This window comes from Echinops telfairi, unplaced genomic scaffold (genome assembly GCF_000313985.2).
Source record: "Echinops telfairi isolate 266 unplaced genomic scaffold, ASM31398v2 ScPeMD7_7459;HRSCAF=8497, whole genome shotgun sequence".
Classification (NCBI taxonomy): Eukaryota; Metazoa; Chordata; class Mammalia; order Afrosoricida; family Tenrecidae; genus Echinops; species Echinops telfairi.
In genome coordinates, this window is record NW_022111359.1 from 4341423 (window position 1) to 4363550 (window position 22128).

The 22128-nt window shown below is 55.4% G+C and overlaps 1 protein-coding gene across 1 annotated transcript in view; it reads left to right on the forward strand.

The window, feature by feature from the left end:
* TJP3 (tight junction protein 3) overlaps positions 1 to 22128 on the forward strand; it is a 51189-nt gene that overhangs the window by 25172 nt on the left and 3889 nt on the right. The window contains exons 3-18 of the mRNA XM_045300051.1: positions 887 to 943; positions 1051 to 1163; positions 1919 to 2021; positions 2280 to 2631; positions 3858 to 3961; positions 6424 to 6583; positions 6797 to 6905; positions 7967 to 8025; positions 9809 to 9875; positions 10082 to 10238; positions 11542 to 11650; positions 11875 to 12112; positions 13947 to 14158; positions 21407 to 21502; positions 21836 to 21906; positions 22054 to 22125. Coding sequence (XP_045155986.1) covers positions 896 to 943; positions 1051 to 1163; positions 1919 to 2021; positions 2280 to 2631; positions 3858 to 3961; positions 6424 to 6583; positions 6797 to 6905; positions 7967 to 8025; positions 9809 to 9875; positions 10082 to 10238; positions 11542 to 11650; positions 11875 to 12112; positions 13947 to 14158; positions 21407 to 21502; positions 21836 to 21906; positions 22054 to 22125 — 2070 coding nt within the window. The 5' untranslated portion in view covers positions 887 to 895. The remainder of the gene's footprint in view (positions 1 to 886; positions 944 to 1050; positions 1164 to 1918; positions 2022 to 2279; positions 2632 to 3857; positions 3962 to 6423; positions 6584 to 6796; positions 6906 to 7966; positions 8026 to 9808; positions 9876 to 10081; positions 10239 to 11541; positions 11651 to 11874; positions 12113 to 13946; positions 14159 to 21406; positions 21503 to 21835; positions 21907 to 22053; positions 22126 to 22128) is intronic.

A 22128-nucleotide genomic window follows, 5' to 3' on the forward strand; every position in this document is an offset into this window, starting at 1 on the left:
GCTGAGATGTTTGCAATGCCACTGGATCCAAAGACTTTCTACCCACTGGCCTGGAGTCTTTATATTCTGTGTCATTGCCCCTGTTTCGTGAGTCTGAAGAGGACTTTATAGACTGGTATCGGACAGATGGGCTAGTATCAGACTTATGGACTTGATCTGGACTGGGCTGGGATGTTTTCTCCATGTTCAATTGCTCTTGGATATAAATCTCTTTCTTATACACGTATGTGCGTCCATGGATTTGTTTCTCTAGTCTACCCGGACTCACACAGGCACCATCCTCACAATTGCTCCTGTGCCTGAGCCCATTGTGGCCCCGGGGTCCGTCCGTCTCATAGAGACCCTTCCTCTTTCTCCCTGCCCCTCTACTTGACCAAACATGATGTCCTTTCTAGGCACTGGTCCCTCCTGACGACATGTCCGAAGGACCTGAGGTGAAGCCTTGCCATCCTTGCCCCTAAGGAGCATCTGGCTGCACTTTTTCCAAGACAGATCTGTTTGGTGCTTTGGCAGTCCACCATCTTTTAAATAGCCTTTGCCAGCAGCACTATTCAAATGTATCCATTCCTCTTCGGTCCCCCTTATTCGGGGTCCAACCAAAACACAAGGGCTGGAGGGCCGCCCAGATAATTTATTCAATATTTCTCTCCCCTCGGCCCTGCTGATGCTGCCGAGTGTCCCCCTGTGGGCCAGACCCACCCTGTGGCTAACCACCGACTTAGACCCATTTTGCAGACCAGCAACCGGTGGTCCAGAGACAGGCAGCAACTCCTGGGGCCGTGGGAGTCTTGTAGCCTGGTTCCCTCCAGGGGCTGGGGCCCTCTAATGCTTAGGAGTCTGCCGCCGCCGTGGCCTCACCCACCTTCCCCTGTCCCCTTCTGGGCAGGTGGCCGACATGGAGAACATGACCATCTGGGAGCAGCACACGGCCACACTCAACAAGGTGAGGTCGTCCTTTGCTGCCTGCGGGTCCCCAGGGTGGGGGTGGGGGTGGGGTGGGCTCCCTCTGAGGGCGGAGCGAATGTTCTCCCGTGGCTTGTCCCACCGCAGGACCCCCGCAGGGGCTTTGGCATTGCCATCTCCGGACGCCGAGACCAGTCCGGCAGCTCTGTGGTGGTGGTGTCAGACGTGGTGCCCGGGGGGCCGGCCCAGGGCAGACTGCAGTGAGTGCCAAAGGCGTCGAGGTTCTGGCTGGGGGCTGTAGGCCAGGAGGTAGAACCTGCGTGGCCCAGCGCTTGGCAGGCGGATGGTGCCCGGCACTTGGCGCTCTGTCCATACAGAGCCTAGAGCCAGTAGCAGGACAAAGCAGTGCCTTGGCCCCTGCTCTCTCCCTGCAGCACTTCCTGGTCCTTCCGAACAACCTTCAGAGTCACACTGGCCCTAGCACCCACCTGGGACAGGAAGTCCTGAAAACCTCTTTTTTGGGGGGGAGGTAGGGGGCAGGAAGGGTGGAGACCCCTAGTTCTGATCCCTTGAGAGTAAGGGGTTCCTGGGGCTAACCAAGCAAACTCACTGCCCCTGAGTCAGTACAGACTCACAGCGACCCTGTAGGACAGGCGGAGCTGCGAGACTGTGACTCTTTACGGGAGTAGAAAGCCTCCCCCTCCCCAATCATCTGGTGGTTTCAAACTGTCAACCTTGAGGTTAGCAGCCACTGCTCTGTAACCACTCCGCCACCACGTTCCTTAGAGGGTGGCGGCCGGGCTTTAGGACGGGCCCCTTTTATAGATGAGGAAACTGAGGCCCAGAGGGATGGGTGTCTTCAGGAGCCTGGGGTCAGTGACTTTAGCACGCCCTCCCCCCGCCCCCCGCCCCCACCAACCTAGGGATGCCAAGGGAAGTGGGCAGGGGAGGGGCCCTCTCAGAGAGGCTCCTCCCTCAGACCCAGCCCTCCTCCCTGCTTCCTTTCCTCCGGCAGGACAGGGGACCAAATCGTCATGGTGAACGGGGTCTCCATGGAGAGTGTCACCTCCACTTTCGCCATCCGGATTCTCAAGACCGGCACCACGCTGGCCAACATCGTGAGTGAGCTGCTCGCGGGCCGAGGGGGGGCCGTGCAAAGGCCCGGGGACACGGGCCGTGTGTGGTGCAGGTTGGGCCCTGCCCCTGGTCCCCTGCCCATGCTTCAAGGAGCCAGTAGAATCGTGTCCCCATTTTATAGCCCCAACATTGAGGCCCAGAGAAGGGCCACGGACCTCCCCCCAAACCACCACCAGATGATGGGGCAGGGTCTCCTTGGTCTTTGCTTTGAACCGCCCCCTCCCCGCCTCCTTTTGCAGACGGTGAAGCGACCCCGGACCATCCAGGTGCCAGTCACCAAAGCCAGCCCCTCCAGCCCAGGCCACCAGTACTGGGACAAGGAGGGCGGGACCCGGCAGCTTGAGGACACGGACCACGGCAGGGGCTATGAGGGGGGATCGTCCAGCGGCTCTAGCCACTCCTGGGGCAAGCGCTCCCGCCGGCCGAGGGCTGGCCGCCGCAGCCGGGCGAGCAGCTATGGGCGCAGGAGCCCAAGTGGTGGCTCAGAGGTCAACGGGCTGGACCTGGTGTCCGGCTTCAAGCGGCTCCCACGGCAGGACGTGCTCATGAGACCCCTGAAGTCCACACTGGTGCGGAGGACAGAGAGCGAGGGTGAGGCAGCGAGGCCCGGCTGTGGGACCACACCCAGACCCTGCCTGGGTGCCCTCGCTAGGACCAAAGGGTGTGGTGGTTCCTGGGGGTGTTGACAGATGCTGATCAGCTAGTGGGTAGGGGAGGGTGAGTGGTGGGTGGTTGATTGGTGGTAGGTTGGTTTGGTGGTTTAGTTAGAATTGTTGGGTACTGTTGGTGGTTGGTTGTCTAGTTAGTGGTGGTTAGTGGTTGGTTGCGAATGGTTGGTTGTTGATGGCTGCGTGGTGGTGGTGTCTGGTTGGTGGTGGTGACTGGTGATGGGTGGAGGTGGCTGGTGGTGGGTCAGTGTTTGTTTTGGGTAGGTGGTCGTTGTTGGATGGGTGGTAAGTGGAGAATGGTGGGTGGCTGTTGGTAGATGGTGATGGTGGTGTGTGTGGGTTGGGTGTTAGTGGTGAGTGGTGGTGAGTGGGGGTTGGTTGGTGACGGTGATGGTAGATGGTGGTGAGTGGTTGTTCATGTTAGATGGTGGTTTGCTGGTTGTTAGGGATGGGTGGTAAGTGGTAGGTGATTGCTGGCTGTTGATGAGCGGTGGGTGTTAGCGGTAAAGTGCAGGTGGTTGGTGATGGGTGGTACATGATGGGTGTCTGGTGGGAGTGGTGTCTGGTGGGTGTTTGTTCATGGTAGGTGGTTTTTGATTGGCTGATGATGGGTTGGGGTCGTGGGTTGGTGACTGGTAGTGGTGACTGATGATGGTTACTGGTATCTGCTGTTCTGTTGGTTATGGTAGGTCGGTGGCAGTTGCTGTTTGGGGTGGTGGTGGTGGTTGGAGGTAGTTGTTGGTGCGGGTGGTGGGGGGTGGTGATTGTAGCTGGTTGGTGGTGGGATGGTGGATGTTGGGGGGCGGGGGGCTGGTGGTAGAGGTGGTTGGTGTTGGGGTGGGTGGAGGTTAGGGTTGTTGTTGGTGGTGGGTGTCAGAGTAACCCTGGCTCCTAGGACCAGGGTGTCTAGGCTGGGGACTTTGTGGAAGCAGGTCACAGGGGGGTTTTCCTCACAGGCCACGGGTGGGTTCAGACCAATGACCTTTTGGTTGGCAGCTGAGCGCTTAACTGTTGTGCCACCGGGGCTGCTAGCAGATGAAATTAAATTCAGGGTCTGTGGTGAAGGGGTTGTCCTGGCAGGCAGGTTGAGGACAGGTAAGAAGGCTGAACTTGGGGAGTCCTGCCTCAGATTCCCTCTTCCCTCCGTAGAGTTCGGGGTCAAGCTGGGCAGTCAGATCTTCATCAAGCACATCACAGATTCGGGCCTGGCTGCCCGGAGCAACGGGCTGCAGGAGGGAGACCTTATCCTACAGGTGAGGGTCCAGACAGTAGGTGGCGAGACCTGAGGCCTGAATGGGCAGTGCCACCAAGTCACACAACACGCCAGCAGAAAGGGCCTTGAACCCTTAACTTATGTATCACCCATTTCCCATAGCCTGGAGATGTTGGTTTCTAGTCTCCCCTTGGAGTTGTTGGTTTCTAGTGTCCCCAAGTTCAATGCCGATTCCTGGACCCACCTTAGGTGGTTCTGATGCTGCCCTCCAGCAGGGGCCACCAGGGCGGCGCTCTTCTCTAAATACAAAACCAAACCCGCTACTGTCAAGTCGATTCCAACTCATACTGACCCTGTAGGACAGAGCTGGACAGCTCCACCCGAGGGTCTCCAAGGCCATCAGTCTCGACAGGAGTAGATGGTCTCATCCTTCTCCCACGGAGGGGCTGGTGGGTTCGAACTGTCCACCTTCCACGTTAGCAGCCTAACGCCGAAACAACAGCACCCCAGGGCTCCTTCCTTGATAAGTGGACATTGAATAAGGAAGACCGAAGAGGAGTCCATGTGTTTGAGTGGCGGTGCTGGGGAAGAACGCACCACGGACTGTCCAAAGAGCCACCCGATCCGATCCGTCTTCGGAACAGGCACCGCCAGAGTGCTCCTTACAGGCAAGGGTGGCCACACCTGGTTAACTCACGCACTGTGCACGTGTTGTCGGGAGACCAGTCCCTGGAGAAGGACCTCGTGCTTGGTCAAGTGGAGGAGCGGCGAACAAGAGGAAGGCCCTCCAGGAGATGGAAGGACACAGTGGCCGCCACAATGGCCTCAGACGCAAGAGCCAGACGGGCTCAGACAGTGCAGGACCAGGCAGTGTTGCCTGGTCTATACATCGGCCTGACGGCACCTAACCACAACACCGCCGTCTCTCATGAGCCTTCTTCCTGATCTCGCCCTCAGATCTGCACCCCGGGTCCAGCGCCGTGTAAGAAGTCAAACCATTTCTCGTTGTCTGCTCTTGCTTTCCATACTTCTTGGAAAACTGTCTGTTTCTCCAGACCTCCAGGGGACGGCAGCCAGTTCCACACACTGTAGGCGTCTCCTTGTTGCCACCCGGTGCTGGGGAGCCGATTCTGTCTCGTGGTGCCCCACTGGGACAGAGCAGAACTGCCCCAGAGGGTTGCCTGACCCACCGTCTTTATGGCGGCAGGACGCAAGGTCTTGTCATCTGTGGCATGGGGTGGATGGGGTGGTGGGGTGGTGGCGTTTGAACCATCAATCAACCTTTCAGTTAGTAGCCAGTTGGTGCTTAACGATTGCACTCCCAGGGCTCCTTAACAGTTTCCCAGGGGAGCATCTGCTGTCCCTGGGGATTGTGTACCGAACCCTGATGGCGCTGTAGTCTTGGCATTCGGCTGTTAACTCCAAAGGTGCTGGTTCAAATCCACCAGCTGCTCCTTGGGAGAAAGATGAGGCTGTCTGCTCCTGTAACGATTGCCAGCCTCGGAAACCCACGGGGTTCACTCTGCTCTACCCGCAGGGCCGCCGGGGTCAGAAATGACTCGATGGCAGTGGGTTTTGAGGTCTTTGGGGGTGGTGTTTCTAGTTCCCCCAGACTCACCGAATTATCTGATTCTAGTATCCCCACAGCCCTGTAAGCTTTCCGGAGGAAGGCTTGCTAACGAGCTGCAAATTGCAGATGACACAACCTTGCTTGCTGACAGTGAGGACTCTGGTGAAGGTCAATCCTTGGCTGGTGAAGGTCAAGGATTGTGGCCTTCAGGGTGGATGACCCCTCAATGTAAGGAAGACCCAAATCCTGACCCTGGGCCAAGAGCTGACACGGCAATAAACGGAGGAAAGGTTAACGTTGCCCAGGGTTTCCTCATCCTCGGATCCACAAGCGATGCTCAGGGAAGCAGCCGTCAAGATCAAAAGACGCGTTGTATTGGGTCGATCTGCTGTTGAAAGGCAAGCAAGTTCCTTTGGGGGCTAAGGCGCACATTACCCCAGCCCTGATAGTTTCACTCACCTCCTGTGCATGTGAAAGGCGGGCACTGAAGAAGGAGGACCGAAGAAGCATCCATGGCTTTGAATGACGGTGCCAGAGAAGGATGTAGAAAGTACCCCGGACCCCACCAAAATAACGAACACGTCTGTCTTGGAAGAAGTACGGCCAGAGTGCTTCTTAGAGGCCAGGATGGCGAGACTCGTCTCTTGTATTTCGGATCTGTTATCCGAACCGACCCGTCCCTGGAGAAGGGGCTCATGCTTGGTAAAGTAGAGGGGCAGCGAAACAGAGGCGGGCCCTGGACAGGATAGACGGACACAGTGGCCTCAGATATAATCATTGTGAGGTGGGCGCAGGACCAGGTCCTGGTGTGTTGCGTTGTGCACGGGGGCCGCCCTGAGCTGGAACCGACACCCTGGTACCTAATAACCAGCAGCCAAGTCTCTCGATGGCTCATTAACTCGCCACTTCTTTCCCGTCCCGGCCCCCTGCAGATCAATGGGGTGTCCAGCGAGAACCTGTCGCTGGGTGACACGCGGCGGCTGATCGAGAAGTCGGAGGGCACGCTCACCCTGCTGGTGCTGAGGGACCGCGGGCAGTTCCTGGTGAACATCCCCCCGGCAGTCAGCGACAGCGAGAGCTCTCTCCTGGAGGGTGAGGGCCCAGGAGGCAGCTGGGTGGGGTGGGGTTCATGGATGAAGGGCTCTTGGAGACCTTGGTCTGCTCGTCCCCCCCGAGACTTAAAGAGGGATAGGAACGCACCCAAGGCCTCCGAGCAAGTCGGGGCTGTTTGCTTAGAGGGTCCTCAATGTTCCCCCTCTGTAAAATGGGTCTAGTCTAAAGCCACGCCCTCTGCCCCCCAAACAGACATCTCAGACCTGGCCTCGGAACTGTCTCAGGCGCCACCCTCCCATGTCCCTCCGCCGCCCCGGCACAGGCAGAGGAGCCCCGATTCCAGTGCGCCCTCCTCCCCGGAGTACGTATCCCCTGCGCCCTGAGTGGTAGGGCGGGTGGGATCAGGGGCCCAAAGGGGCGCCCCAGGGTGCAGTCCTGGCCGCCTGTCTGGGAGAGGCCCTCCCTCCGCCCGCCACACAAGAATTCTTGCTCCCCATCACAAGGCTCTGGCGTCTTGGCTGCTGGGAGGCCTAGATTTGAATCTATTTAAAGGACCTGGCTGCTCAGCAGAAGGTCGAGGGTTCAAACCCACCCAGCGGCTCTGAGGGGAAAAAGGCCCGGCAATCTGCTTCTATTCACATGTACAACCTTAAGAAACAAAACCCGAGCCAAATTTGTAACCCGGAAACCCTCCTGGGGGCAGTTGTTCTCTGCCGCACCGATCACTATGAATATGAACCCACTCCATAGCGTCCAACTCCACCGGATGGGGCAAACGGCTAGACGCCGAAGGTTGCTGGTTCGATTCCACTTGTAGGTGCCTTGCAAGAAAGGCCTGGTAACCTGATTTCAGAAAGGCCATGGCCTAGGAGACCCGCTGGGGACAGTTGTACTCTGTACGCGGGGGCGGCTCTGAGCCAGAAATGACAGGGTGGCACCACTGCTCAGAAACCAGAAGGGGCGATGTTGACAGCACGCCTGTCTGCCCTTGCCCTTTGGGGAATTTGACGGGGTATGGAGAGATGGCAGGGCCGACGGTTGTTCAGCATGGTAAGGCTTTAAACTCACCACCACCGAGTCCATGTCAACTCTTAGTGAGCCTATAAGACAATGTAGAACTGCCCCTGTGGGTTAAAGGCTCTAACTCTTCATGGGAGTAGAAAGCCCCATCTTTCTTCAGAGGAGCACATAGTGGTTTCGAACTGCTGGCCTTGTGGATTGCAATGCAACGCGTTACCCACTGCAGGACCAGGGTTCTTACAGTGAAGCTTATGTAAGAGACCAAGCTATGAGGATCAGCTGCGAGGCAGGGCGTGTGGCAGCTAGCCTCGTCTGCGGAACAGACATTTCCAAAACCTCTGGGCTGCACCCTGCACTTACTGCACGGTTCCTTCCCCCACCCCCTGCTTGGTTTCCCTCCAGGGAGAGAACCCGGCCCCTGCACCAGCGCTCCGTGGATTCCAGGGCCGTCTCAGAACCAGGTGAGGGGCAGCTTGGGGCTGCACTCTGATTTTTCTGAGCCTGCTCTCTGAGGCTGAGCAAGGGTTGGGACCGAGCCCCAGGTAGGGTTTTCCTGAGAAACAGAACCATCGAGAGTTTGTGGTGAAGCACTTCACTGCGGATGGAAAGGGTGCACTGCGGATGAAAGGCCTGCCCGCCTGCTTCCCACGAGTCAGCCCTGAAACCCCTGAGGAGCACACCTCCACTCACCTGAAGCCAAGATCTACCCACTGAAGACAGCTGATGGCACTTGGTTTGCTATTTATATATGCATGGATATATATGCATATTCATATTTCTATATACTCAACTCACTGGCTAGTTGTTACATATGCATATATATTCATATATATAACTGAGTATATAGACATACATACAATTCTGACAGAGCAACCCTCTAGGACAGTGTAGAACTGCCCCTGTGGGTTTCTGAGACTAATTGTTGACAGGAGTAGATAGCCTGGTCTGCGTTTTGTTTTTTTTTAAATCATTTTATTGGGGGTTCTTACAGCTCTTATCACAATCCAGACATACATCAATTGTATCAAACACATTTGTACATATGTTGCCACCGTCATTTTCAAAACATTTTCTTTCTGCGTGAGCCTTTGGTATCGGCTCCTCTTTTTTCCCCTCCTCCCCCCCCCCCCCTCCTGGACCCTCGACAAATCATAAATGATTATTCTCATGTCTTACACGGTTCGCTGTCTCCCTTCCCCCACGTTTCTGTTGTTCGTCCCCCTGTGAGGTGGAGGTGGGGTTATACGTCAATCATTGGAATCAGTTTCCCCTTTCTCCCTCTTCTCCCCCCACCTCCCCCCTACCGTCATGGTATCGCTACTCTCATTATTGGTCCTGAAGGGTTTATCCGTCCTGCATTCTGTGTGTCGAGAGCTCTTATCTGTACCAGTGTACCTGCTCCGGTCTAAAAATAGCCCCGTCTTTCTCCCTCAAGCAGCTGGTGGTTTTGAACTGCACAGCCTGTGGGTCACGGTGCCAAGAGTAACCAACCATTACACCACTGGGCTCCTTTTGTACACACACACGTATATATGTATACACACGTGTGTGTGTGTGTGTGTGTGTGTGTGTGTGTAAAGACCTTCCACAAGACAGACTGACAGTGGCTGCAATAACGGGCTCAAACACACCAGCACTGAGACAGGCACAGCGCCAGGCAGGGTTTCAGTCTGTTGTACTCCGGGTCATTATGGGTCAGAACTGTCTCAATGGCCCCCACAATTACACACACACACACACACACACACACACACGCTCTTATATATGTGGGGGCTTCAAACGTACATGGAAAAATTCTCCATTAGCTTTTCATTTGAAGCGCCCTCATATACCACATGCATGCCGAACGAAGAAGCTATAAACACACAGGTGGCCTCTGGGTGGTGGCGAAGGGTGTGACAGCTCCACGTTTCTAGCTGAAACGTGGCTGTTTGGACCCTCCCAGAGGCAGGTTGGAAGAAAGGAGACTGGGGGTCTGTTTTGAAAGCCTGTGCTGTTCTGCACACGTGGAGCAAGGAGTCAGAATCAACAGTTAACACCGCGTACATGGATACACTGAACCAATAAGACTTTCCTTGTATACACATGAACTCATACATAAGGAGGTTTCCCAGAGTTCATGGAAAAATGGAATTGGGAGATAATGGAATTGGCAGGCCCCCAAATTAATCTCCACGTACCCTCTAAAGTGTGGGGGCTCAACTGAGGCAGTGTGCTCAGGGACAAATGGCTCCTCCCTTCCAGACTCCCCCCAGGAGAAGAGCTATGACATCTTCCGGGTGCCCAGCAGCCAGAGCATGGAGGACCATGGGTATGTCCCTGCCCCAAGCCCGAGGCCCCCCCATCCCAGGATTCTCTGCTTACAATCTGGTGTCTCCCTGTCTTTCTGCATCAGTGTGCACAGTAGAGCCACCATGTGGGGCTGATTGGGAAGCAGAGGCCAAGGAGGGTGGGCTCTCGGGACACCTGGTGGGTTGCCCACGGCATGTCTTTCTAACTCACCCTCTCCTGTCCCAGGTACAGCCCTGATGTGAGGGTGGTGCGTTTCGCCAAGGGGACCAACATCGGGTTGCGACTGGCTGGGGGCAACGATGTGGGCATCTTTGTGTCAGGCGTGCAGGAGGGCAGTGCGGCAGATGGGCAGGGCATCCAGAAGGGGGACCAGATCCTGCAGGTGAGGCATGGGAGGGGATGTAGACAGAGATGATGTAGATCATGGTGATGTAGATGATGATGATGTAGATGATATAATGATGTGGATGGTGCTATAGATAAGATGTAGACGGTATTGATAATGATTTAGATGATAATAGATGATGTAGATGATGACGTGGATGATGTTGTAGATGATGTAAATGATGATATAGATGATGATGTAGATCAGCGGTTCTCAATCTGTGGGGCGCGACCCCCTTGGGGGGTCAAATAACCCTTTCACAAGGGTCAGTCGATTTATAACAGTAGCAAAATGACAGCGATAAAGTAGCAACGAAATTAATTTTATGGTTGGGGGGGGAGTCACCACCACATGAGGAACTGTATGAAAGGGTCGCGGCATGAGGAAGGTTGAGAACCACTGATGTAGGTGATATAGATGGTGATGTAGATGCTATAGGTAATGATGTAGATGATGTAGATCAGCGGTTCTCAACCTGTGGGTCGCGACCCCTTTGGGGGTTGAACGACCCTTTCACAGGAGTTGCCTGATTCCTAACAGTAGCAAAATGACAGTGATAAAGTAGCAATGAAAATGATTTTGTGGTCGGGGGGTCACCACCACATGAGGAACTGTATGAAAGGGTCGCGGCAGGAGGAAGGTTGAGAACTACTGATGTAGGTGATGGTGTGGATGGGGATGGGGATGATGCAGTTGCAGACGCTGGAGATGGGGATATACATGTTTTCTAGATGACAGAGTGGGGATGATGCGTTGCAGATGATGATGTTGACAATGGCAATGTACCTTGTACAGATGATGTAGACGTATCTTACTGGCTCTCTATCCCTGTCACCCCAACCCCAGGGGCACTTCAGCACTGTGATGCTTCCTCATGGCCTGGGCCACGACCTTGCTGAGTCCTGAGCTCCTCGATCGGGTCATGGCCTGGTCATCCATGTCAGTCTTTTCTATCAATACCACGATCTCTTTCTCCATGACGTGACCTTGTCTGGGCATGACCTTGCTGCCTGGGTCAATCTTTTTATCATTGTCACAACCACATTTCCCGTGCGTGACATGACCTTGATGCTAGTGTCACGACCGTGCCTGACCTTGACCTTCTTATCTAAGTCACCAGTATGACCTGATGGTCGGGGTCACGACCTTGATGTTTGAGCTGCCCGTGTCAGCGTCCCGTTGCACCAAGGTGATGCCAGAGTTGCAGCGTAGTCCCCACCCCCCACCCTGGGGCCTGGGAAAACAGCTGGGGTGCACGTGTCCCCCAAAGGATCTCCCACCCCACACCTCCTTCCCACAGGCGAACGACACACCCTTCCGGAACCTGACCCGTGAGGAGGCGGTGCAGTTCCTGCTGGGACTGCCGCCCGGGGAGGAGGTGGAGCTGGTGACGCAGCGGAAGCAAGACAGTGAGTGCGGGTGTGCACGGGTTGTGCACGCGGATGTGCACGGGTTGTGCATGGGCGCGCACCGGCATGTGCGGCCCACCGAACCTCGGGGCCCTCTGCCCCTCCTGGCCTCCTCTCTCCTCCCTCTTCCCTCTGTTCTCCGGCCCCTGAGTGTCCCCCCAGGAGGGTCCCCGGGAGGACTTGGGCCTGGGTGCAGCTCATGGGCCTCCCTCTGCCCCCTGCAGTTTTCCAGAAGATGGTGCAGTCCCGCGTGGGCGACTCCTTCTACATCCGCACCCACTTCGAGATGGAGCCCAGCCCCCCATCCGGCCTGGGCTTCACGCGTGGCGACGTCTTCCACGTGGTGGACACGCTGTTCTCAGGCCCCGCACAGAGCCACACGGGCGGGAAGTACTGGCTGGTGGCCCGCATGGGTCGGGACCATCGCGAGCAGGAGCGGGGGATCATTCCCAACCAGAGCAGGTGGGCACTGCCGGCCCTACCCAACCCCCAACAGCCTCAGTATCCCCCACGGGAATGGGAGTGGGAGTGTCAGGGAGCCGCGGGGGGAGGCATGCAGGGGCAGGGCCCAGGATGTGTGTACATAACCCTCAGGTGCGCTACATGACGTGTTCAATCGGACGCTGTTGAGAGCTTTCTGACCCTTGGCGTCCCTCTTCCCCCTCAGGTAGAGGGTTCTTCTGTACGGTTTAGGCAGTGACCTTTTAGAAGCCGGTCCACAGGCCTGCCTTCCAAGACATCCCTGCGTGGGTTTGAACTCATGCGTTAGACCAGGTTGACGAGAGAAACAAATTCATCGACACTCATGTGTAAGAGAGAGCTTTATATCAAGAAGGGATGCATCGATAAAACATCCCAGTCCAATCCAGATCAAATCCATAATTCCGATGTTAACCCATAGGTCCGATACTAGTCCATAGAGTCCTCTCAGACTCACTCAGTGATGTCGAATGCAGCAGGATCACAGGCTGGTGGGTGGAAATCTTGTGGATCCAGTGGCAGTGGAAGCATCTCTAGGGCTCTGGCTGCCATCAGCGTGGCTCCGTGTGATTTGTCAGCAGGAAGACCAAGACAGAGAGAGAGTGTGCCCACCTCCGGGGAGGAAGAGAGGGAGTTCCCAGCATCCTCATGATTAGGCCATGCCCACAAGACGTCTTCAGGCTGTGACCAGATGGATAGGCTAAACTGTACCCCTTCACTCTTTCATTAAGGTGACATGCAATTGTGTAACTAGCACAGCCACTGATCTGTAGGCTAGTGTGGTTGCTAAGCTCACAGCGACCCCCATGCCCAACAGACGGAAACACTGCCCGCTCCCGCATCATCCTCACCACCCTGTTTAAGTCACTGGGAGAGCCCATCTCCTTGAGGGCCTCCCTCTCTGTCGCTGCCCCTCCACTTTACCAGGCATGATGGCCTTCTCTGGGGACTGGTCCCTCCTGATAACCCGTGCAAAATACAAGACACCAAGTCTCGGCCTTGCCTTTAAGGAGCACTCTGGTTGTACTTCTTCCGAGACAGATCTCTTTGTTCTTCTGGTCGTTTGTGGTCCTCTCAACTCCAAACCCACTCCCATCGAGCCCGTTCTGATTCATGGCCACCCTGGAGGGCAGGGCTGGGGGAGGCTTTTGCAGCCCAAGGGCCATTTGGATATTTAGAACACCGTTGGCTGATCATACTGGTGAGACGTGGAATGAACTCACCCCTCACGGGATGGCTGTAACTGCTTCCCTTTGGCGAGGTGTGCGAGATTAGTGGGTATGGATGACTTCACGGGCTATACGTGGCCCGTGGCGTAGGGGTTACGCGTTGGACTGTGATCAGCGACGTCTGCAGTTTGAAACCACCGTCTGCTCCTCGGAAGAAAGGTGGGGTTTTGTACTCCGATAGGATCACCTGGCGTCGGCATTGACTCTCGATGGCAGTGGAAGGAATATGGCTCACGTGGTGGATGTTTCCCGCCTCTGCCATAGGGCTACCCCAGGAGGTTTACAAGGCTGTGAATCTTTATGGGAGCAAAAAGCCTCATCTTTCTCCCAAAGAGCGGCTGGGGGTGTTCAAACTGCAGACCTTGTGATTGGCGGCCTCAAATGTAACCCTCTGGGTCCCCAGGGCCCAGGGATTGCCTTCCCTGTGGAAGATGACGGGGTGCAGTTCAGCTATGGGCCTCATGGGGGCGCGCTGAGAGTCATCCAGGACCAGCTCCCATCGCGAGCTCCTGGCAGGTTCCCAGAGACTAGCACGTGGGCAGCGCCGCATGGGCCACAGCACCCACCACTCTCCTCTTTCTCCCCAGGGCTGAACAGCTGGCCAGCCTGGAGGCTGCCCAACGGGCCGTGGGGACCCTGCCCGGCACCTCAGCCGCCCCCAACGCGCGGGCTGAGTTCTGGCGACTGCGGGGTCTTCGCCGGGGAACCAAGAAGTCCACGCACCGGAGCCGCGAGGACCTGTCGGCGCTGACCAAGCAGGGCAACTACCCGCCTTACGAGCGCGTGGTGCTGCGAGAAGGTGGAGTAAGGGGGTGGGGTGGGGTGGGGGGCTCAGACAGGCCATCCTGGGCCACGTGGCGCCGTCAAATATCACAATCCCCAACACCCCCTGGGACAGACCTGTGGCCGTGGAACCGGCTGACTCACAGGGACCCCTGTGTGTCAAGAGTAGAATTGTGGTCGTCTGACTTTTCTCGAAGTTGACCACCAGGCCTTTCTTCCTAGCGTATCTCCGTCTGGAAACGTCCCTGAAACCTGTCGACCTGGCTCTACTGGTGTTTGAAATCTTGGTGGCAGAGTTTCATTCGTATTTCACGAAGGGCCTCCCAATAGTCTCAGCCCCTCCACTTTACCGAGCGCCACGTCCCTCTCCAGGGACTGGTCTCTCCTGACAGCATGTCCAAGATACCCAAGACAAAGTCTTGCCCCCTTTGCCTCTAAGGAGCACCTGGCTGTGCTTCTTCTAAGCTAGATTTGTGGGTTCATTTGGCAGCTCGCGGGACTTTCGGTGTGCTTCACCAGCAGGAGCATTCAAATGGGTCCGTTCTTCCGGGGCCTCCATATTCAGAGCTGACCGGGTGGGTGGCCGCCGACCCCAAGAACAACCCAGACATTGTGTCATGTGCGTGGTTGCACCCTGGTTCTGGCGTCGACGTTGACAAATCGGGGAAGATGGGGTGTGGGACACGCCATGACGTCCGTCAGCCCTGAAAGCATGAAGCTGAGCGAAATGAGGGGGCTTTAAGCCCCCCAATACAAGGGGGCTTAAAAAGGCGTGTGGGGAAAATGGAATGAAGAAGAAAAGAACAATGGTTGGCTCTACTTTGAGGTGGCAGCTCTTGCTCCATCGTATTTTGAGTGCCTCCCGACCCGAGTCTCATCTTCCGCCACAAGATCAGATGCCGATGTGCTGCTATGCCCACGGTCCCCACTGGCCAGTTTTGTTCAGGGGAGGATCGCCAGGCTCCCCTTCCAAGTCTGTCTTATTCTGGAAGCTCCGCTGACACCTGTCCACCACGGGCAACCTTGTTGGGATTGAAAACACCGGGACACAGCTTCCAGCATCCCGGCCGCCCGCCGGCCACCGCCCGTCCTACAGACTGTTGGATGCGTGGTGATTGTGCAGAGACGAGGAGGGCTTCAAAACGTTCCTGGGGAAATCTCATTATCTTTTTGCTGGGGTACCGGCCCCCCACAGCCGAACGGGTCCTTAGGAGCAGCTCGGCGGTGGCAGAAGATGATACGGTCGGACAAAGCAGGGCACAGGGCCTCCTCCCCATGTCGGGACCAAGAGAGCAAATGGATTTTCCCTTGGGTGTATCTAATCGTGGGGCTTGCAGACACGTAATAGGGTGAACATGCCATAAAGTAAATGGGCAATAAAATAAGCAGGTAATAGAATGAGCCAGTGGCGTAACCTTATGTGTCCTTGAGCTCCCCCCCCCCCAAGGGCACAGTTTATGATTTGTATCTGAAAGAGATGTCAGAAGAGAGTTAGCTACTCTTTAGGGTGGGGCGGGCAATAGAATCTCATTGCTCCTTAACTACAGATAACAAACATTCAGGCATATAATGAGCAGCCAGGTGCAGGTATGAAGCATCTTTTATGACAGCTCCTTTATGGAGGGCTGTTATAGGGACTATTTTCGGCCTGGAGAATGAGTATTTGATGACACCTCAGAACAATGGAGATTTTTCTCTAAGTAGAGCTGGTTTTCTGGGCCCGTAGTTATGAGCGCATGAATAAGGCCAGGTAGACATTTCCAAGCCCTCGTTTTCCCACACCTTTTTAATTTCAGTTTTCCACAAACACTTTGAAGCCCCCCCGCCCCGTATGGTGTGATCCCAGACATATGAGATGTTCAGCATGGATACATGCAGGGAGACAAGAAGTAGATTCGTGGCTGCACTTGCTGATGAAGGTTGAGGACCGCAGCCTTTGATATGGATTACAACTCTGTCAACCAGCCTCCAACAGCCGAGGGGTCCGTCGGCGCAATTGTACGGCCATCATATATAAAGATCATAGTAAAGTCACAGAAGATAGGAGAGAAGATAAAATCAAGGAGTCAGGCACATTCATGGTAGCATGCTCATCTCCGGGACCGCCATGATTTCAGCAGGCAGGTCCGCGCAGAGAGAGAAAGAGAATATATTTCTTTTTATTTTTCCCAAGGAACTTATTTATTTTGCTGAGCTCAAGATTCACTTGGTTCAACGGGCATTTGAAACACGTCTATTCCAAAATGTACTGATATCACGGATTTCAAATAAGCCTGCAGATTTCCGTGCTCCGGCAGGCAGTTTTCTGGATGCTATCTTTGCCCAATCTACACGAGTAATTCACAACTCCTGGGTTTGAGCCTCTGCAGACCAGTGTCACCAGGTGGTCTGTATAACCTTACCTTCCGTCTGAATAAATAATATGTCATACGGGTACAGGTACACTCTGTATTTCAGACGAAGAGAATGTATTTCTAACCAAGGCTTATATACACTTAGGGGCATGCAAGGCCCCCTGATTACAGGTAACCACATCGTAACAGGAAGGGGCTGTCCAATAGGCATACGCGTGACAGGTAGGGGATGAGCCAGGGGTGTACACACAATAGGAAGGGGAGACACACACTCAATGCAAAGGAAACTAAAATCCTCACAATTGGACCAATCGGTAGCATCCGATAAATGGAGTTAAGACTGAAGTTGTCAAGGATTTTGTCTTGCGTGGATCCACAATCCGTGCTCATGGAAGCAGCAGGCAAGAGAGCAAAGGGTGCATTGCATTGGCTCCATCTGCCGCACAAGACCTCGTTCAAGTGTTGAAAAACAAGGAAGGTACTTTCGGCACTAAGGTGCACCTGACCCAAGATACAGTATTTCGAATCGCCTGTGAAAGTTGGACATTGAATAAGGAAGAGTGAAGAAGAATCGGTGCAGTGCATTGTGGGGCTGGAGAGGAATACCGAAAGTACCATGGACTGCCCAAAGGACACCCTGATCTGTCTTGGAAGGAGTGTTCGATTCCTTGGATGAGAAATACCTCAGGTCCTTGGCTTGGCGAGAGAAAATTCATGTGGAAGCCTCGTTTGTGATCCAAGCGAGTGTTTATAAAGGATAGAGGAATTTGCAGGTTTTACACGGGCACCCTCAGGGCACTTCACAACTGCATGTGGAGACCTGAGAAACTGCAGCCCGGCTGGAAAAGAGGGCGGTGGGTGGGCAATCCCCGATTCTGGCTTTCGGGGGCCCTCCACTGGGAGGCGTGGTCAATGGTACTGGTTGACCCCATTGGCTGAGTTAAGCCCACTTGGCCTAGCTTGCGACCCACCCACCCAGGTGTACTGGCTTCCTGGCTCAAGGGCCTGTGTTTGTCCATGCCCTCTAGCCTTGATTGCCTTCCAACTTCCTGGAAGGCGGGGAGGGAGGCCTTGGCATGGAGAGGGACACCCCCGGTGTCTGCCTCTAGCTACCTAACAGAAATGCAGCCAGAACATGTCTAAGCAAGCAGAGATGGCAAGACTCGGTCTCACGTACTGGTCGGGAGAGACCAGTCCCACAAGAAGGACATCGTGCTCGGCAAAGTCGAGGGGCAGCGCAGAGGAAGGTCCTCGATGAGGTGGATGGATGCCCTGGCCACAGCAGGGAGCTCAAGCCTGACAGCGTTTGTGGTGACGGTGCAGGATCGAGCGGGACCTCATTCTGTTGTGCACAAGGTCACTGGGAGTCAGCACCCACTCAGTGGCACCCAACAGTGACGGGTGGGGCCCAGAGAGCTGGGGAGCGGCTGCTGCTGGCTGGGGGCCTCTGGCAGCTGGCGAGGATGTTCTGGAACTCGACAGGGGTCTTGGTGCTGAGTGCCACACGACTGTGCCCTTGGAGCGGCTCACGGCGTCTGTTTGGGTCAAGTGCGTTTTAACACACACACGAGATAGGTGCAAAACCCAGCACACAGCTCCGTTTCCCTGAGCTCCTGGCTGGGAAGAAAAGACAAGGCCACCTCATCCAGTTTTCAGGAAGGAGGCCAGTTATGTTTTTAACTACAGCCTCGTGGCCCAGGGGATTAAATGCCAGGTGTCCAGTCCTTAAAAAGAACCTTCATCCCGCCCCCTCACACACGCCCCTAAGGGAATAGGTTGAGAGCCAAAGAAACCTTAGAATGCTGTTCTCCCGGCTGCACTGCCGGGGGAAACACAAAGGGCCATGGCATTACCTCCCACCCGTGAAAGGGTGGGAATCTGATTGTACCCAGGCACTAAGAGCCAGAGAAAGATCTGGAAGGAGTGGGGCCTTCTGTTGTTAAGTGCCTGTGGTCGATCTCACGCACTGTGGTCTCGAACCGCTGGCGTCTGCAGGGTTTGGGCTGGCCGATTTGGGGAAGTGAATCTCCCCAGGCCCTTCTGAGTCTCCTGGAGTCTGCAGGCTCCTCTGAAACCTGATTGGCTTCACAGCATGAGGGGCTCTGGCTGGGAACTGAACCTGGGTCTCCTGCGTGGCAGGGGAGGACTCGACTCTGGACTCACCCTGTCCTCAAGCTCTGTAGAGGAGTAGATGTGATGCGAGGAGCCCTGGTCACATAGCCGGTTATGCTCGGGCTGCTAATGGGAAAGTCTGAAGTTCAAGCCCGTAGGCTCCTCTGAGGGAGAAACGGGAGGCTATCTGCGCCCACAAAGATCACACCCTCTGGCAACATAACATACGGCAGAACCAGAGACGTTGGCCGGCATGGCATTGGGCACATCTAAGCACAAGACCTCTTAAAGGTGTCGACAAGCAGGGATGTTGCTTAGAGGACAGAGGCGAGCCTGACCCAAGCCACGGTATGTTCAGTCACTGACCTCCCATGTGGGAGAGCTGGACGGGGAATGAGGAGGGTGGGAGCAGCCTCGATGTGTTTGAGGGACGGTGGTGGAGAAGACTATGGAGAGAGATCAAACAGATCTGTCTTGGAGACCCTCTGGGGCCGTTCTCCTCCGTCCTGTCGGGGCCCTGGGATTTGAACTGGATTGGCTGGCGATGGGCTTGGTTTGGGTTGGTTTGGAGATGGAGCCTGGTGGCACCATGGTGAAGTGCTCGGCTGCGACACGAAAGGTCAGCCGTTTTGGAACTTCAGCAACCGCTCTCTGGGCAAGGGATGTGGTCAGCCGCGTCTGGAAAGGTGACAACCTCCGAGACCCTCTGGGGCCATTGGACTCTGTCCCGCGGCGTGGCTGCAAGTCAAAATACTGAATGGAAGCTGTAGCACACCCCCCTCCCAGGGGAGAAAGATAAGGCGCTCGACGCCCGTGAAGAGTTGCGTCCCAGAACCCTCAGTGGCGGCTCGACCCTGCCCTGTAGGGTCACCAGGAGCCAGAATGGACAGGATGGCAGTGAGTTTGAGGGCTGGCTTTTTGATTCAGTTAAGATCTGCTTTAAAGATAAATGAGAATTATCCGTAGTTCACGCAGTGCAAACAGTTAAGCGCTCAGCTACCAGCCCAAAGGTTTGCGTCTGAATTCATCCATAGTCGCTGACAGAGAAAGGCCTGGTGACCTCCTTCCAAGATCAGTCTTGAGAATCATGGAGAGGCGCTCTTCCACGCAGCCCACACACAGGGCCATCACGAGGGCAAATGGACTTAGGGACACTGGAACATCCTATAAACCCCAGACCAAGCCCCGGACCAGAGAGTCGGTTCTGACCCACACCCACTCCATGTAGGGTTTCCGAGAAAGTCCATTTTACTGGGAGGAGACAGCCTCGTCTCTCTTGAGGAGGAGCAGCTGGTGAGTTTGAACCGCCAACCTACTGGTTAGCAGTTCATAGCTTATCCATCAGCACACCAGAGCGCCTTTTAAGGGAATACTCAACTCTAAACCTCACTTCCCTGGAGTCCACGCTGACTCAGAGCGACCTATAGGACAGGGTTGAGCTGCCCCTGTGGGCCTCTGAGCCTGTCACTCTTGATGAGAGTAGAAAGCCTCATCTTTCTCTTTATGACTAATCAACTCTTAGACTCACTGCCACTGAGTGGATCCTGACCCCTAGCAACCCTATAGAGTACAGCTTGGTGTAAAAGGAACCCTGGTGGCACATGGGTTAAGTGCTGGGCTGTGAACCTCCAGGTCAACGGTTCAATCCAGCAGTCGCTAGGGGGCAGAAGAAGGAGGCTGCCTGTTCTTGTAAAGACTGATTGTTTCAGAAACCTTTAGGGAACAGTTCTACCCTATCCTACAGGGTCTCTGCGAATTGGAATAGACTCTCCAGCAACCAATGGGTTAAAAGAAACATTTCTATATCTTTAAGATAGGAACTGAGGAGCCCTGGTGGGGAAAAAAAAATGGTTATGCCTGGGGCTGCTAATCACAGGTCAGCAGTTCAAAGCCACCAGCTGCTCTGAGGGAGAACTCTGAGGTTTCCTGCTCCTGTAAAGATTGACAGCCTTGGAAACTGTCACAGAGACAGTTCTACTCTGTCCTATGGGGTCACTGTGAGTTGAAATCCACTCGATCGCAGCGTTTTTGTTTTGTTTTGATTTTTAATACGTCTCACTTCCGCCCTGCCTTGATGCCTCCTCCCCCCACCTACTTCCTCATCAGTGCCATGGTTTATCAGTTAATCCCGGGGTCAGCAAACTTCCTGTATAAGCCGAAAAGAGATTTCTTTCACAAATCAATGCCACTGTGAGCAGTACGCCTCCCTAGTGCTCATCTGGACCCAGGCTTCTTCCATCTTTATCAGCCTCGTTGGCATGGCCTAAGGGAAAGGAGAAAGGCCGCTGTCCTCAGGGCTGCTCCTTTCCTAGAGGGATACAATTCAGAATGCTAGTCTCAATGCTGCTTGAGTCCCATTGGCCAGGACTGAGTCACATGGCCACAGCTTGCTGCAAGGGATGCTGGGAGATGTAGTCCTTAGCTGCGCAGCTATTAGGACAATGTTGTCGGGTGCCTTTGGAGTGGATTCTGATTCTCAGGGACCCCTTATGCAATAGAACGGAACATAGTTGCAGTCACTGTGTCGATCCATCTTGTCCATAACCTTCCTCTTGTTCACCACCCCTGTACCACGCACGATGTCCTTCTCCACCGCCTGGTCTCTCCTGAGCCCAAAGCGCATGAGGCGAAGTCTCACAGCTTTGCTTCTAAGGAGCATTCTGGCTGGACTCCCCCTGCCCCAAATGCGCCTGTTGTTTGGCCAGTCCGTGGTACATACCCGAAGGTGATGTGGTTGCCAAAACGCTCGCCGCTTGGCCGCAGACGGCGGCCCCTGACTCTTGTCTCTCTGCCCTCAGCGGGCTTCAAGCGCCCCGTGGTGATCCTGGGGCCCGTGGCAGACGTTGCAATGCAGAAGCTGACTGCTGAGCTGCCTGACCAGTTTGCAATCGCAGGTGACAGGCCATGCCCGCCCCGGAGCTCAGGCAGCTTGATAAGGGGGCCTTGGATGACACACCCTGGGGGGGAAACCGAGGCATGGGACCCTGCCCGCCAATCCCTCGGGCAGATGTCACCAGGCAGTGTTGCCCTCTTCCTGCCTCGGTCCACCCTCCAAATCCTCCCTTACTCGTTCACAGCAAGGCAGGGAACAGGCGCCACGGGAGTTGTAACCACTCTTAGCTCTCTCTCAAGGGCAGCGGGGAGCCACAGGGGGCTCTGAGCAGGGGAGGGGCGGGGGGCTGTTTATCTGGGGACCTAAAGCTGCTGGCCACCCCTCCACCCTACAGAGAGCGTGTCCCGGACAGAGGCGCCCTCGAAAATCATTAAACTGGACACTGTGCGGGTAATTGCAGAGAAGGTAAGGGAGGCCTGGCCCTGGGGGGACAGAAGTGGGGCTCTGCTGGCCAGGGCGCCATCCGCCTGGCCTGTGGACGTGAGAGGCTGGGGTCCACGCTGACCCCAGCCTCTTTGTCTCGCCCTCTCGCGCACCCGGATGCCGGCCCAGGACAAGCACGCGCTGCTGGACGTGACCCCCTCGGCGATCGAGCGCCTCAACTACGTGCAGTACTACCCCATCGTG